The sequence below is a fragment of the Bombina bombina genome, chromosome 5 (assembly GCF_027579735.1).
Source record: "Bombina bombina isolate aBomBom1 chromosome 5, aBomBom1.pri, whole genome shotgun sequence".
NCBI lineage: Eukaryota > Metazoa > Chordata > Amphibia > Anura > Bombinatoridae > Bombina > Bombina bombina.
Window position 1 is genome coordinate 152,313,335 of NC_069503.1, and position 13,038 is coordinate 152,326,372.

Below are 13,038 nucleotides of genomic sequence, written 5' to 3' on the forward strand. Positions count from 1 at the left end.
TGTTGTAAAATGTTAGGAATACTCTATATATGCAGCTGCAGTCAGAAGATCTACGTTTATGTTCTGGTAAATAAACAACCTCATGATAGTGTACGTATTGTTTAATACACTGGTCAGTATACTTTGGTGCTATGTCGTCCTTTACTGGATAAATGAGAAATCACTTGTTCTCAGTAACTTGTATTGCTATGTGGTTGTCATAGTATATAATTGCAGGTAGTATAATCTGCCTCGGTAGTTCACTTTGTGTACAAGGCACTCTATGTTTGTATAAAGGCTCCCCAGCGGCTGTTCAGAATATAAGTGTAACTGCTATAAATTTCCACAGAGCAGTCTTAGTATACTAACGCCAACAATACATCTAATATTATTTCTACTTTTATTAAAAGTATCAGATACGTAGCAATGTTGTTATTATAGAAGCAGCAGTGCCATGTATTAACAATGCGGTAAATCACTAACGTCTAGATTTAGAGTTCTGCGTTAGGGTTAAAAAGCAGCGTTAAGGAGTCCTAACGCTGCTTTTTAACGCCCGCTGGTATTTAGAGTCAGGCAGGAAAGGGTCTACCACTCACTTTCTTTACGCGACTCCAGGCTACCGCAGATCCCCTTAGGTCAATTGCGTATCCTATCTTTTTAATGGGATTTGCCTAATGCCGGTATTACGAGTCTTGGAAGAAGTGAGCGGTAGAGCCTCTACCAACAAGACTCCAACCGCAAAAAAAAGTCAGTAGTTAAGAGTTTTATGGGCTAACGCGGGAACATAAAGCTCTTAACTACTGTGCTATAAAGTACACTAACACCCATAAACTACCTATGAACCCCTAAACCGAAGCCCCCCACATCGCAAACCCTATAATATATTTTTTTTACCCCTAATCTGCCAACTGGACATCGCTGTCACCTACATTATCCCTATGAACCCCTAATCTGCTGCCCCTAACATTGACGACACCTATATTATATTTATTATCCCCTAATTTGCCCCCCCAACGTCGCCGCCGCTACCTACCTACACTTATTAACCCCTAATCTGCCGACCGGACCTCGCCGCCACTATAATAAATGTATTAACCCCTAAACCGCCACACTCCCGCCTCGCAAACACTATAATAAATTGTATTACCCCCTAATCTGCCGTCCCTAACATCACCGCCACCTACCTACAATTATTAACCCCTAATCTCCCGCCCCCAACGTTGCCGCTACTATAATAAAGTTATTAACCCCTAAACCTAAGTCTAACCCTAACCCTAACACCCCCCTAAGTTAAATATAATTTAAATAAAACAAACTAAATTTACTAAAATTAAATAAATTATTCCCATTTAAAACGAAATACTTACCTATAAAATAAACCCTAATATAGCTACAATATAACTAATAGTTACATTGTAGCTATTTTTTGATTTATATTTATTTTACAGGCAACTTTGTATTTATTTTAACTAGGTACAATAGCTATTAAATAGTTAATAAGTATTTAATAGCTACCTAGTTAAAATAATTACAAAATTACCTGTAAAATAAATCCTAACCTAAGTTACAAATACACCTAATACTACACTATCAATAAATTAATTAAATTAATTACCTACAATTAGCTAAACTAAAATACAATTAAATAAACTAAACTATAATACCAAAAAAACAAACACTAAATTACAGAATGATCAATGATCAGAAGCATTGATGATCAGAAGCATTGGTGTCTTTTTTTATCCTAATTGATATCAGACTAAGTGAGAAGTCCTCTTTCAAGGAGCGCTTGCAGAAGCTTCCTGTTCCATTGTCTCCTACGTGTTCGTTCCCTACCAGGCCTCCCTCTCCTCCCATGCCTCCTGTTCCCGAGTCACCAGGTACTGCTGAGCCGATGCAGTTTGGATTCACGCGTCTCTCCGCGGCAGAGAGGGCATTTAGGAGGAGGGAGTGGCTCTGCCTCTATTGTGGGTTACAGGGTCACCTTTTGAAGTCTTGTCCTACACGGCCGGGAAACGCTCACACCTAAGGTCCTGTCGGGGGCAGACCTTGGATGGTTTATCCTCGTCCCCGGAACCTCTAAAGGAGAAACCTTTGGTGACGGTTGTGCTTTCCTGGGTGGACTCCTCCATAGTCACCCAGGCTCTTGTTGACTCCTGTGCTGCGGGCTATTTCATAGACAGTGCTTTTGTATCAAAGCATTCCATTCCTGTTTTGCCTCGGTCCGTTCCGCTTGCTATTGAGGCCATTGATGGCAGGCTCCTTCAGCCCGCACTTGTTACTCACGAAACTGCTCCGTTATCCATGGCTGTTGAGCCTCTCCATTTTGAAAGCATCCAGTTCCAGGTGATAAACTCTCTGCATTTTCCTGTTATTCTGGGTTATCCCTGGCTCCAAAAGCACAATCCCAGTCTCGACTGGCGTAGGTCCGAAATTTTGTTGTGGTCTCTGCAATGTATTTCCACTTGTCTTCAGAAACCAGTTAAAGTCTTGTGCACGTCTTCGGTATCTCAATTGCCAGAGGAGTACCGAGAGTTCCTAGACGTTTTTGACAAGGTGCGTGCCGGTACATTGCCTCCTCACCGGTCTTACGATTGTGCCATAGACCTGCAACCCGGAGCCATTCCTCCTTGGCCGGGTGTACACTCTGTCTGTTACAGAGAATTGTGCTACAGAGGAGTATGTTGCCGATGCTCTGTCGTGGGGGATCATCTGCAAATCCTGCTCTCCTGCAGGGGCTGGCTTCTTCATTGTGCCATTCAGTGTGTCAATTGCCAGAGGAGTACCGAGAGTTCCTAGACGTGTTTGACAAGGTGCGTGCCGGTACGTTGCCTCCTCACCGGTCTTACGATTGTGCCATAGACCTGCAACCCAGAGCCATTCCTCCTCGGGGCCGGCTTTACCCTCTGTCTGTTGCGGAGAATTGTGCTGTGGAGGAGTATGTTACCGATGCTCTGTCGCGGGGGATCATCCGCAAATCCTGCTCTCCTGCAGGGGCTGGCTTCTTCTTTGTGAAGAAAAAGGGTGGCCAGTTAAAACCATGCATCGATTATAGGGGTCTTAATCGTCTTACCATAAAGAATGCTTACCCTATTCCGCTCATTACGGAACTCTTTGACTGCCTCAAAGGAGCTACGGTCTTTACTAAACTTGATTTGAGAGGAGCGTACAATCTCGTTAGGATCAAGGAGGGCCATGAATGGAAAACAGCATTTAACACCAGGAGCGGACATTATGAGTATCTTGTAATGCCCTTTGGCCTATGTAATGCTCCTGCTGTTTTCCAGGAATTTATTAATGATGTCCTACAAGATATGTTGCAACAGTGTGTTGTGGTCTACTTAGACGACATCCTCATACACTCACCCACACTTGAGGCTCATCGTTCTGATGTTAAACGGGTTCTTCAGAGACTCCGTGAGAACGGCCTGTTTTGTAAACTCGAGAAATGTGAGTTCCATCAGACTCAAGTAACCTTCCTATTGTCAGGTTAGGAAATATCCAGAAGAATACCCAAATGCTAGGGCGAACTTAAACAACACCCTTGCACTCTGAGTTTAATCCAGGACGTGACCCCACGACAACCTCTAAAAAACAATGTACTCACGATATGAAGCAGAGTTAGCCTGAGTCCAAAGTAATTCAAGATATCAGCCAAATAGACTTCTGAGTAAGGAACTGGTTTCAGGAAATGTCTTCCACAGAATCAGGAGAGCAGGGATAGTCCACTTATACTTAGACAGAGGAAGGGTAAAACAACAAACGGTTAATAATGCAGGAGTAGGTAACTTGTTATCAGGCAGTTTGAGGTTTAACACTGTGTAGTCAGTCCTTGCAGAGTTTGGCAACAGGTTAACATGCAGTTTGAGAGATTCACAGAATAAACAGTACTTGCAGTGTTTGGCAACAGGTTATCAGGAAGTTTGAGGGTTTACACTGAATAAACAGTGCTTGCAGAGTTTGGCAACAGAAAATCAGCAGTTAGAGAGTTTCCACAGCGAAGTCCTCACAGGAGCCACAAATAGGAACAAACAAACGGGCACTGAAGAAACAGGAAGCCCGGAATAAAAAGCCTGGTAGTGACATCATCAGGAAGGGGCGGCTCAGACTACCTGCCAATCAAGCACACAGAGAGAACCGCCGGAGCTTCCCAGCGGCCGGGCGTGACACCTAGGTTATGTTATCTCCGTTGCAGGGTTCTCCATGGATCCTGACAAGTTATCTGCAGTTCTGCAGTGGCCTCGCCCAGTTGGTCTTCGGTCTATTCAACGTTTTTTGGGGTTCGCCAATTACTATAGAAAGTTTATTAAAAACTTTTCTTCCTTGGTCAAACCTATCACAGACATGAACCGTAAAGAGAATGTTCCACTCCATTGGTCACCTACTGCCATTAAGGCCTTTGCTGCCGCTCCAGTTCTGGCTCATCCTAACCCTGTCCTGCCTTTCGTTCTTGCGGTCGATGCATCTCAGACTGGAGTAGGCGCCCTCTTGTCTCAACGTCCTATGCCTGATGGTTCCTTGCATCCGTGTGGTTTCTTATCTAAGAAATTGTCTCCAGCGGAAAATTGGCGACAGGGAATTACTGGCCATAATTTTGGCACTAAAGGAATGGAGGCATCTTCTCGAGGGTACTAGCATGCCAGTGCTCATTCTTACTGACCACAAGAATTTAACTTATCTATCTGATGCAAAACATTTGTCGCCCCGACAGGCCAGATGGGCGCTATTTTTGTCTCGGTTTAATTATGTGGTCTCCTACTTTGCCTGGTAGTAAGAATGTTAGGGCTGATGCCCTCTCTCGACAATTTTCGCCTCTGTCCAAGGAGGAGTCTGTACCTACTCCAGTTATACCTCCTGACCATATTTTGGCTACCATACGTACTAATTTGACTTCTCTCTTGGGGGGAGGAGATCCTGGCTTCACAAACCAATGCACCTCCTGAGAAACCTAGTGGTAAGTGTTTTGTTCCTGAGAATCTTCAAACTAAACTTTTGCACACTTACCACTATCCTAAAGCCGCAGGTCACCCAGGCAAGAACCAAAATGATTTGGTTTGTCACTCGACAATTCTGGTGGCCAGCTCTTCGTTCTGATGTTGCTGCGTATGTTGCCTCCTGCTCAGTTTTTGCACAGAAGAAGACTCCTCAATGTCTTCCTGTGAGTCTTCTTCAACCTATTGCTAATGGTGAGCGTCCTTGGACACATCTTTCCATGGACTTTATTGTTGAGCTTCCCGTTTCCAATGGCAATACTGTTATCCTTATGGTGGTTGACCGTTTTTCTAAAATGTCACATTGAATTCCCTTGAAGAAGTTGCCTACCGCTCAGGAGCTTGCTTCAATTTTTGCCCGGGAGGTCTTCCGTTTACGTGGGTTACCCAAGGAGATAGTGTCGGACCAGGGTAGCCAGTTTGTCTCCAGATTTTGGCGTTCCTTTTGTGCTCAAATGGGCATCCAGCTTTCCTTCTCCTCAGCATATCACCCTCAATCCAATGGGGCTGCGGAACGGTCTAATCAAGCTCTGGAACTGTTCCTCCGTTGCTATGTCTCAGATCGCCACAATAATTGGTCTGAACTGTTACCTTGGGCAGAGTTTGCTCGTAATAGTGCTATTAATGCTTCCTCCAAGTTATCCCCGTTCATGGCGAATTATGGGTTTCAACCATCCTTGTTGCCCGATTCATTCATGTCTCAGGGTATTCCGCCTTTGGAGGAGCATCTCCGGCAACTCCGTTCCACGTGGGTGCAGATTCAGGATTGCCTTCATCGTTCTATGCAGCGCCAAAAGTTCCAGGCTGATCATAGGCGTCTGCCCGCGCCTTCCTACCAGGTTGGTGAGAGAGTTTGGTTGTCCTCCCGCAACTTGAACTTTTGTTTGCCTTCCTATAAACTGGCTCCCCGTTATGTTGGTCCTTTTCGAATACTCTGAAGGGTCAATCCTGTGGCCTACGCTCTTTACCTTCCTCCTGCAATGCGCATCTCCAATGTTTTTCATGTCTCCCTCTTGAAACCATTGGTTTGTAATCGGTTTACCACTGTGTTGCCTCGTCCCTGCCCTATCTTTGTTCACAACCATGAGGAGTATGAGGTCAGCAGCATTATTGACTCTCGTATGTCCAGGGGCCGCATACAGTGTTTGGTTCACTGGAGTGGCTACGGTCCGGAGGAGCGTTCATGGGTTCCCTCCTCTGATGTTCATGCTCCCGCCCTCCTCCGTGCCTTCCATGCCCGTTTTCCCAATAAGCCTTTTGTCCTCCCGCGGGGGAGGGGTCGTTGAGGGGAGGGTATTGTGAGGGTTTTTTCCCTGATCTGTTTGCCATGTGTTGCTGGCAGCCATTTTACTCACCTCTCTTGCTGACCCTGGTGCATACTGGTACGAGTGTGGCGTTGACTTAAGTGTTCGCCTCTCTGGGTTGCTGCACGTGTTTCGATTCTGAATATTTCAATATTATGAGTTATCTTGCGACTTGAGGACTCCGTCTTCGGTTGCCTTTAGGTTGCGGTTGCACTGTATTTAGAAGAAGTTTTCTTCTCTGTTTTGGTTCTAGGGGTTCCTTATTTTTATTTTTACTTGTTGCTTCCTATTAGGGTCCCTTCGGGAATCCTTGATTTTTTTTTTCTTCCATGTCTTCTCCCTTTTGGGAGGTTACGGTAGTTGATCCCTTTCTCGGGTAAGGGGTGTGTTGTCTGGGACCGACTGCTCGGCGACGGTATCTCCTGGAGGCGTGTTGGCTCAGTCGAGTCTTTTCGGCGGTCTCTAGCAAGGCTTATGGACTATCTGCGGGTCAGTGTTCAAAGTTTCCTCGGCTTCTGACGAAGTGGTTTTTTTTTGGGTAGGGATTGTAGGCATGGTGCCCTCAGAATTGGCCGCCTTTTGTACCCTCCCGTTTTAGCATTCAGTGTCCTCTATAGCTTGGGTATTGTTTTCCCAAAAGTAATGAATGCAGCTGTGGACTCTTTCCAGTTATGAAGAAAAACTTAAATTATGCTTACCTGATGATAATTTTCTTTTCTTCAGATGGAAAGAGTCCACAGTTCCCTGCACGTGTTTTTCTGTGGGGCGTCTGTTATTTCTAGTCTTCTGGCACCTTTTCACCCTGATATTTCTTCTACTGTTCCTTTTTCCTCGGCAGAATGACTGGGGGATGAGGGAAGTGGGGGAGGTATTTGAAGCCTTTGGCTGGGGTGTCTTTGTTTCCTCCTGGTGACCAGGTTCTGAATTCCCAAAAGTAATGAATGCAGCTGTGGACTCTTTCCATCTGAAGAAAAGAAAATTATCAGGTAAGCATAATTTAAGTTTTTTTATTTCAACTCATAATGTGAGCGCAACCTGACGCGCGCAAAAAGTTTACTTCTATCGCAATTAATGCTTGAGCAGGAGTGTTAATTAGCGCTCTACTCGTAATATGGCCCTATATGTTTTTCCTAATGGATGGTAACCTCATTTTCTAATTTATTATTAGTAATAGTTTTAGCTACTGGTAAAGGACCATGAGACCCCAAAATTTTATTTCATGATTCGGATAGACTATACAATTTTAAACAGCTTTTCAAATACTTATTTTATACAATTTGCTTCATTCCCTTTATATCCTTTGTTGAATGAGCAGCAATGCACTACTGGTAGCTAGCTGAACACATCAGGTGAGACAGTGACAAGAGGCATATATGCACAGCCACAAATCAACAACTAGTTCCCAGTAGTTTATTGCTGCTCCGGTGCCTATCTAGGTATGTATTTCAATAAAGGACACAAAGAAAATGAAGCACATTATATAATAGAAGTAAATTGGAAAGTTGTTCCATAAAGAAAGCATGCAATATGATTTAAAAACCTGTAACATAAGATAACAAATTTAAAAGCAGCCAGAATTAGCCTCACATAGGGAAGAAGTTATGTAAACTGCATGTTGGTGATGTTGACAATGGACTCACAATAATAGGTATTAATAAACTAATTTGCCAATCAGATGTTTGTTTTTCTGACCAATATTTTTGTATTCTAGGGTGGTCCGTGTGGTGTGTTGGCAGCAGTTCAAGGTCTTATGCTAAAACACCTTCTTTTTGGAAAAGAACAAGATGTAAGGTTGGTAATCTAACCCTACTTTTCTGTTTCTTTAAAAGGTTTCGTTTTGTAATACCCTGAAAAATAGCGTTGTTGCTTCATATCTAAAACCATACTTTGTATTAGTAACCTTATTGAGGTATTCTGAAGTAGTAAATACATTTCTTTCTAATGACACAATGAGTACACGGATCATCTAATTACTAATGGGAATATCACTCCTGCCCAGCAGGAGGCGGCAGAGAGCACCACAGCTGTTAAATATCACCTCCCTTCCCTCCCACCCCAGTCATTTTCTTTGCCTGTGTTAGAGCAAGGAAGTGGTAAAGTTAGGTGTTAGAAAAGATTCTTTAAGCAAGATTTTATAATTTTTTAAGTAGTGCAAGGTTGTGCTGCTTTGTCCTAGGGTGTAGCCGTAGTCCAAATCAGTCTCTTCAATAGAGCAGTGGTGGCTTTAGAGCAATGGGAACTTGTAGGACATAATTCTCACTGCGCCTCCCATATACTGATGCTGCCCTAACTCTAAAAGCCTGAGCAAAATCACTCAGTCTTTATCGTTTTTTCCACAGGTCCATGTGAGGGGGAGGACCTCTCAAACCTGGTGAGTTGCCTTGCTGTCTGGCAGATGTAGGAGGTAAGTGCTAACTTTAATTTTTCTGGGGTGATAAAGAAGACTCAGAAAAAATTGGGCACTTTACTTACTAGAGATGGGACACTCACACATAAAGGACTCAGTAACGTTTGGGCTCTTTATTGCAAGGATCATATATTCTCCTATTGATAAGGAGATGTTATGTAGACAGCTGGGGTGCAGGCACTGGGACTGAGGAGTAATTAGGCTCTAGGTTTTTTGGTGGTTGCGCGGCTCCCGGCAGTTTCAAGTTGCCGACCTGGAGATTTTTTTCTAAAACGCCCACGATGGGCGGAGCTATGAGGGGCAGCAATCTGTCTTGCGCACCACTTTCCCTCACTTCCTAGTGACCGGAGGGACAGAGAGTTCAGTTTTGATTACGCATGTTTTTCAACAGAGGCATGCGTTTCTAGATCGGAAACCGTTTTTCTATAGCTACTGCCTAAGTCCGGATCTTTTACTAGAGGGAAGGCTTCTACAAAGGAAGTGCCGGTGTCAGCAGGGCAGGTAGGCACCTCAGCAAAGTAAGCTGAGGTGTAGAGATGATCTAAAGTATTGTTTAGTCGCTTAGGCCTTTCAGCATATAATAAATAAAAAAGTTACGGTTTAACATGTAAAGTGACAGTAACGTTTTTCTGCTTTTAATTCTTATTAAAAAATTTGAACTTTTTCTCTGATAGTTTGATCCATTGTGAATAGAATGGACCAAGAGACATTGCAAAGTGTCAATTGTTCTTTATGTTTTGATGCCAATGTGGAACCACCGATCCATTTCTGTTCCTCATGTATTGAGAGGACTTTAAATTATAGGGATACACTTTTTTCTGAGCCAATATTTTCTAAGGCGAATGTTGTCCAGGAGTTTATTGACAATGTTCAATATATGCAACCCACACATGCAGTGCCCTGCGCTTCCCCTCTAATTCCTCCTGGAGTTACGTTGCAAGACATTGCTTCCCTCATATCTTCTGCAGTTTCTGATGCATTGTCTGCTTTTCCCATGTTGCAGGGAAAACTCAGATAAAAAATAAACATTCAGTTAGCGAGGTTACTGATGCAGTTGTCGCTATTTCGAATGCCCCTCCCAGAAGCCTGAGGAGGAGGATACTTCGGTAGCATCTGAGGGTGAAATCTCAGATTCTGACAGTGTCATTTCTTCTGCTGATACTGAAGTTGTATCTTTCAGGCTTAAGCTAGAACACCTCCGTCTGTTACTCAAGGAGGTTTTAGCTACATTGGATGACAGCGACACTATGGTCGTAGTTAATCCTAAGAAATCCAGTACACTAAACAAATATTTTGATGTACCTTCCTCGGTAGAGGTTTTTTCCAGTACAAGACCGAGCTTCTGAGATCATTGCTAAGGAATGGGAGAGACCCGGGTATCCCTTTTTCTCCATCTCCTGTATTTAAAAAGATGTTTCCCATAGCGGACTCTATCAAGGATGCTTGGCAAACAGTACCAAAGGTTGAAGGAGCTGTTTCCACTCTGGCCAAGAGAACTACTATCCCCATAGAAGATAGTTGTGCCTTTAAAGATCCTATGGACAAAAAATTAGAGTGGTTACTCAAGAAGATGTATGTACACCAAGGTTTATAATGGCAACCTGCTGTGTGCATTGCTACCGTCACTAGTGTGGCGGCTTATTGGTTTGATGCGTTATCTGATGCTATTAGGACAGACACATCCCTTGATGAGATTGAGGATAGGATAAAATCACTTAAATTGGCTAATTCCTTTATTACTGATGCTTCCCTACAGGTTATCAAATTGGGAGCAAAGTTTCAGGTTTTGCTGTACTAGCCCGCAGAGCTTTATGGTTAAAACCTTGGTCTGCGGATGTGTCATCTATGTCTAAACATTTAGCGATTCCTTATAAGGGAAAGACCTTGTTTGGACCGGGTTTGACGGAAATAATCTCTGATATTACGGGAGGAAAGGGTCATCTTCTCCCTCAGGATAAGAGAAACAAGCAAAAGGGACGTCAGAGTAATTTTCGTTCCTTTTGAAATTTCAAGGGAAATTCTTCAGCTTCCTCTTCCAAGCAAGAACAGTCTAAACCTTCCTGGAGACCCACTCAGTCTTGGAACAAGGGAAAATAATCCAAAAAGCCTGCTATTGAATCAAAGACAGCATGAAGGCATGCCCCTGATCCGGGACCGGATCTTGTGGGGGACAGGCTTTCCTTCTTCGCTCTGGCTTGGGTTTGAGATGTTCAGGATCCCTGGGCAGTGGACATAGTGTCCCAGGGATACAAACTAGAGTTCAAGAATTTTCCTCCCAGAGGCAGGTTTCTGCTTTCAAGATTATCTGTAGACCAGACAAAAAAGAGAGGCGTTCTTACACTGTGTACGGGACCTCTCCGACCTGGGAGTGATAGTTCCTGTTCCGATACAGGAACGGGGTCTGGGGTTTTATTCCAATCTGTTCGTGGTTCCCAAAAAGGAGGGAACCTTCAGATCAATTTTAGATCTCAAGAGTCTAAACAAATTCCTCAGAGTACCATCCTTCAAAATGGAAACTATTCGTTCCATTCTTCCTTTGGTCCAGAGGGTCAATTTATGACAACGATGGATTTAAAGGACGCGTAACTGCATGTTCCCATTCACAGGGATCATCACAAGTTTCTAAGCTTTGCATTTCTAGACAAACACTTCCAATACGTGGCTCTTACTTTCGGCCTTGCCACAGCTCCCAGAATTTTCTCAAAGGTTCTGGGATCCCTGTTAGCAATGCTCCGATTACGGGGCATTGCAGGGGCGCCCTATCTGGACGACATCCTGGTCCAGACACCATCCTTTCAACAAGCAAGGTCTCACATATCCTTCCTGCGATCTCACGGATGGAAGGTAAATTTGGAAAAGAGCTCCTTAGTGCCAAATACAAGGGTAACTTTCTTGGGAACCATAATAGATTACCTATCAATGAAGATTTTTCTGACAGAAGTCAGGAAATCGAAGATTTTCGATTCTTGCCTAGCGCTTCAGTCCGCTCCTCGGCCATCAGTGGCTCAGTGCATGGAGGTAATTGGACTGATGGTGTCGACAATGGACATCATCCCGTTCGCTCATTCCACCTCAGACCTCTGCAGTTAAACATGCTCAGTCAATGGAACGGAGATTATGCAGATTTGTCTCCACGAATTTTGCCCACGCAGGAGGCCCCTAGTACATCTAGTGCGCCAATGCTTATTACCATGCAACAATTAACGGCTGTAATGGATAACTCCATAGCAAATATTTTATCCAAAATGCCTACTTATCAGAGAAAGCGCGATTGCTCTGTTTTAAACACTGAAGAGCAGGAGGGCGCTGATGATAATTGTTCTGTCATACCCTCACACCAATCTGAAGGGGCCATGAGGGAGGTTTTGTCAGAGGGAGAAATTTCAGATTCAGGAAAAATTTCTCAACAAGCTGAACCTGATGTTGTGACATTTAAATTTAAATTAGAACATCTCCGCGCACTGCTTAAGGAGGTGTTATCTACTCTGGATGATTGTGACAACTTGGTCATTCCAGAGAAATTATGCAAGATGGACAAGTTCCTAGAGGTTCCGGTGCACCCCGACGCTTTTCCTATACCCAAGCGGGTGGCCGACATAGTAAATAAGGAGTGGGAAAAGCCCGGCATACCTTTTGTCCCCCCCCCCTATATTTAAGAAATTATTTCCTATGGTCGACCCCAGAAAGGACTTATGGCAGACAGTCCCTAAGGTCGAGGGGGCAGTTTCTACTCTAAACAAACGCACTACTATTCCTATCGAAGATAGTTGTGCTTTCAAAGATCCTATGGATAAAAAATTGGAAGGTTTGCTTAAAAAGATTTTTGTACAGCAAGGTTACCTTCTACAACCAATTTCGTGCATTGTTCCTGTCACTACAGCAGCGTGGTTCTGGTTCGAGGAACTAGAAAAGTCGCTCAGTAGAGAGACTCCATATGAGGAGGTTATGGACAGAGTTCATGCACTTAAATTGGCTAACTCTTTTATTTTAGATGCCGCTTTGCAATTAGCTAGATTAGCGGCAAAAAATTCAGGGTTTGCTATCGTGGCGCGCAGAGCGCTTTGGCTAAAGTCTTGGTCAGCGGATGTGTCATCCAAGACAAAATTGCTTAACATCCCTTTCAAAGGTAAAACTCTATTTGGACCAGAATTGAAATAGATTATTTCAGACATCACTGGGGGAAAGGGCCATGCCCTTCCACAAGATAGGTCTTTCAAGGCTAAAAATAAGTCTAATTTTCGTTCCTTTCGCAATTTCAGGAACGGACCGGCCTCTAATTCTGCATCCTCTAAGCAAGAGGGTAATGCCTCACAACCCAAACCAGCCTGGAAACCGATGCAAGGCTGGAACAAGGGTA

General features: G+C 43.8%; 1 protein-coding gene across 1 annotated transcript in view; it reads left to right on the top strand.

The window, feature by feature from the left end:
* The window catches only part of MINDY4 (MINDY lysine 48 deubiquitinase 4), a 400,337-nt gene that overhangs the window by 159,001 nt on the left and 228,298 nt on the right, over positions 1–13,038 (top strand). The window contains exon 9 of the mRNA XM_053713744.1: positions 7,986–8,065. Coding sequence (XP_053569719.1) covers positions 7,986–8,065 — 80 coding nt within the window. The remainder of the gene's footprint in view (positions 1–7,985; positions 8,066–13,038) is intronic.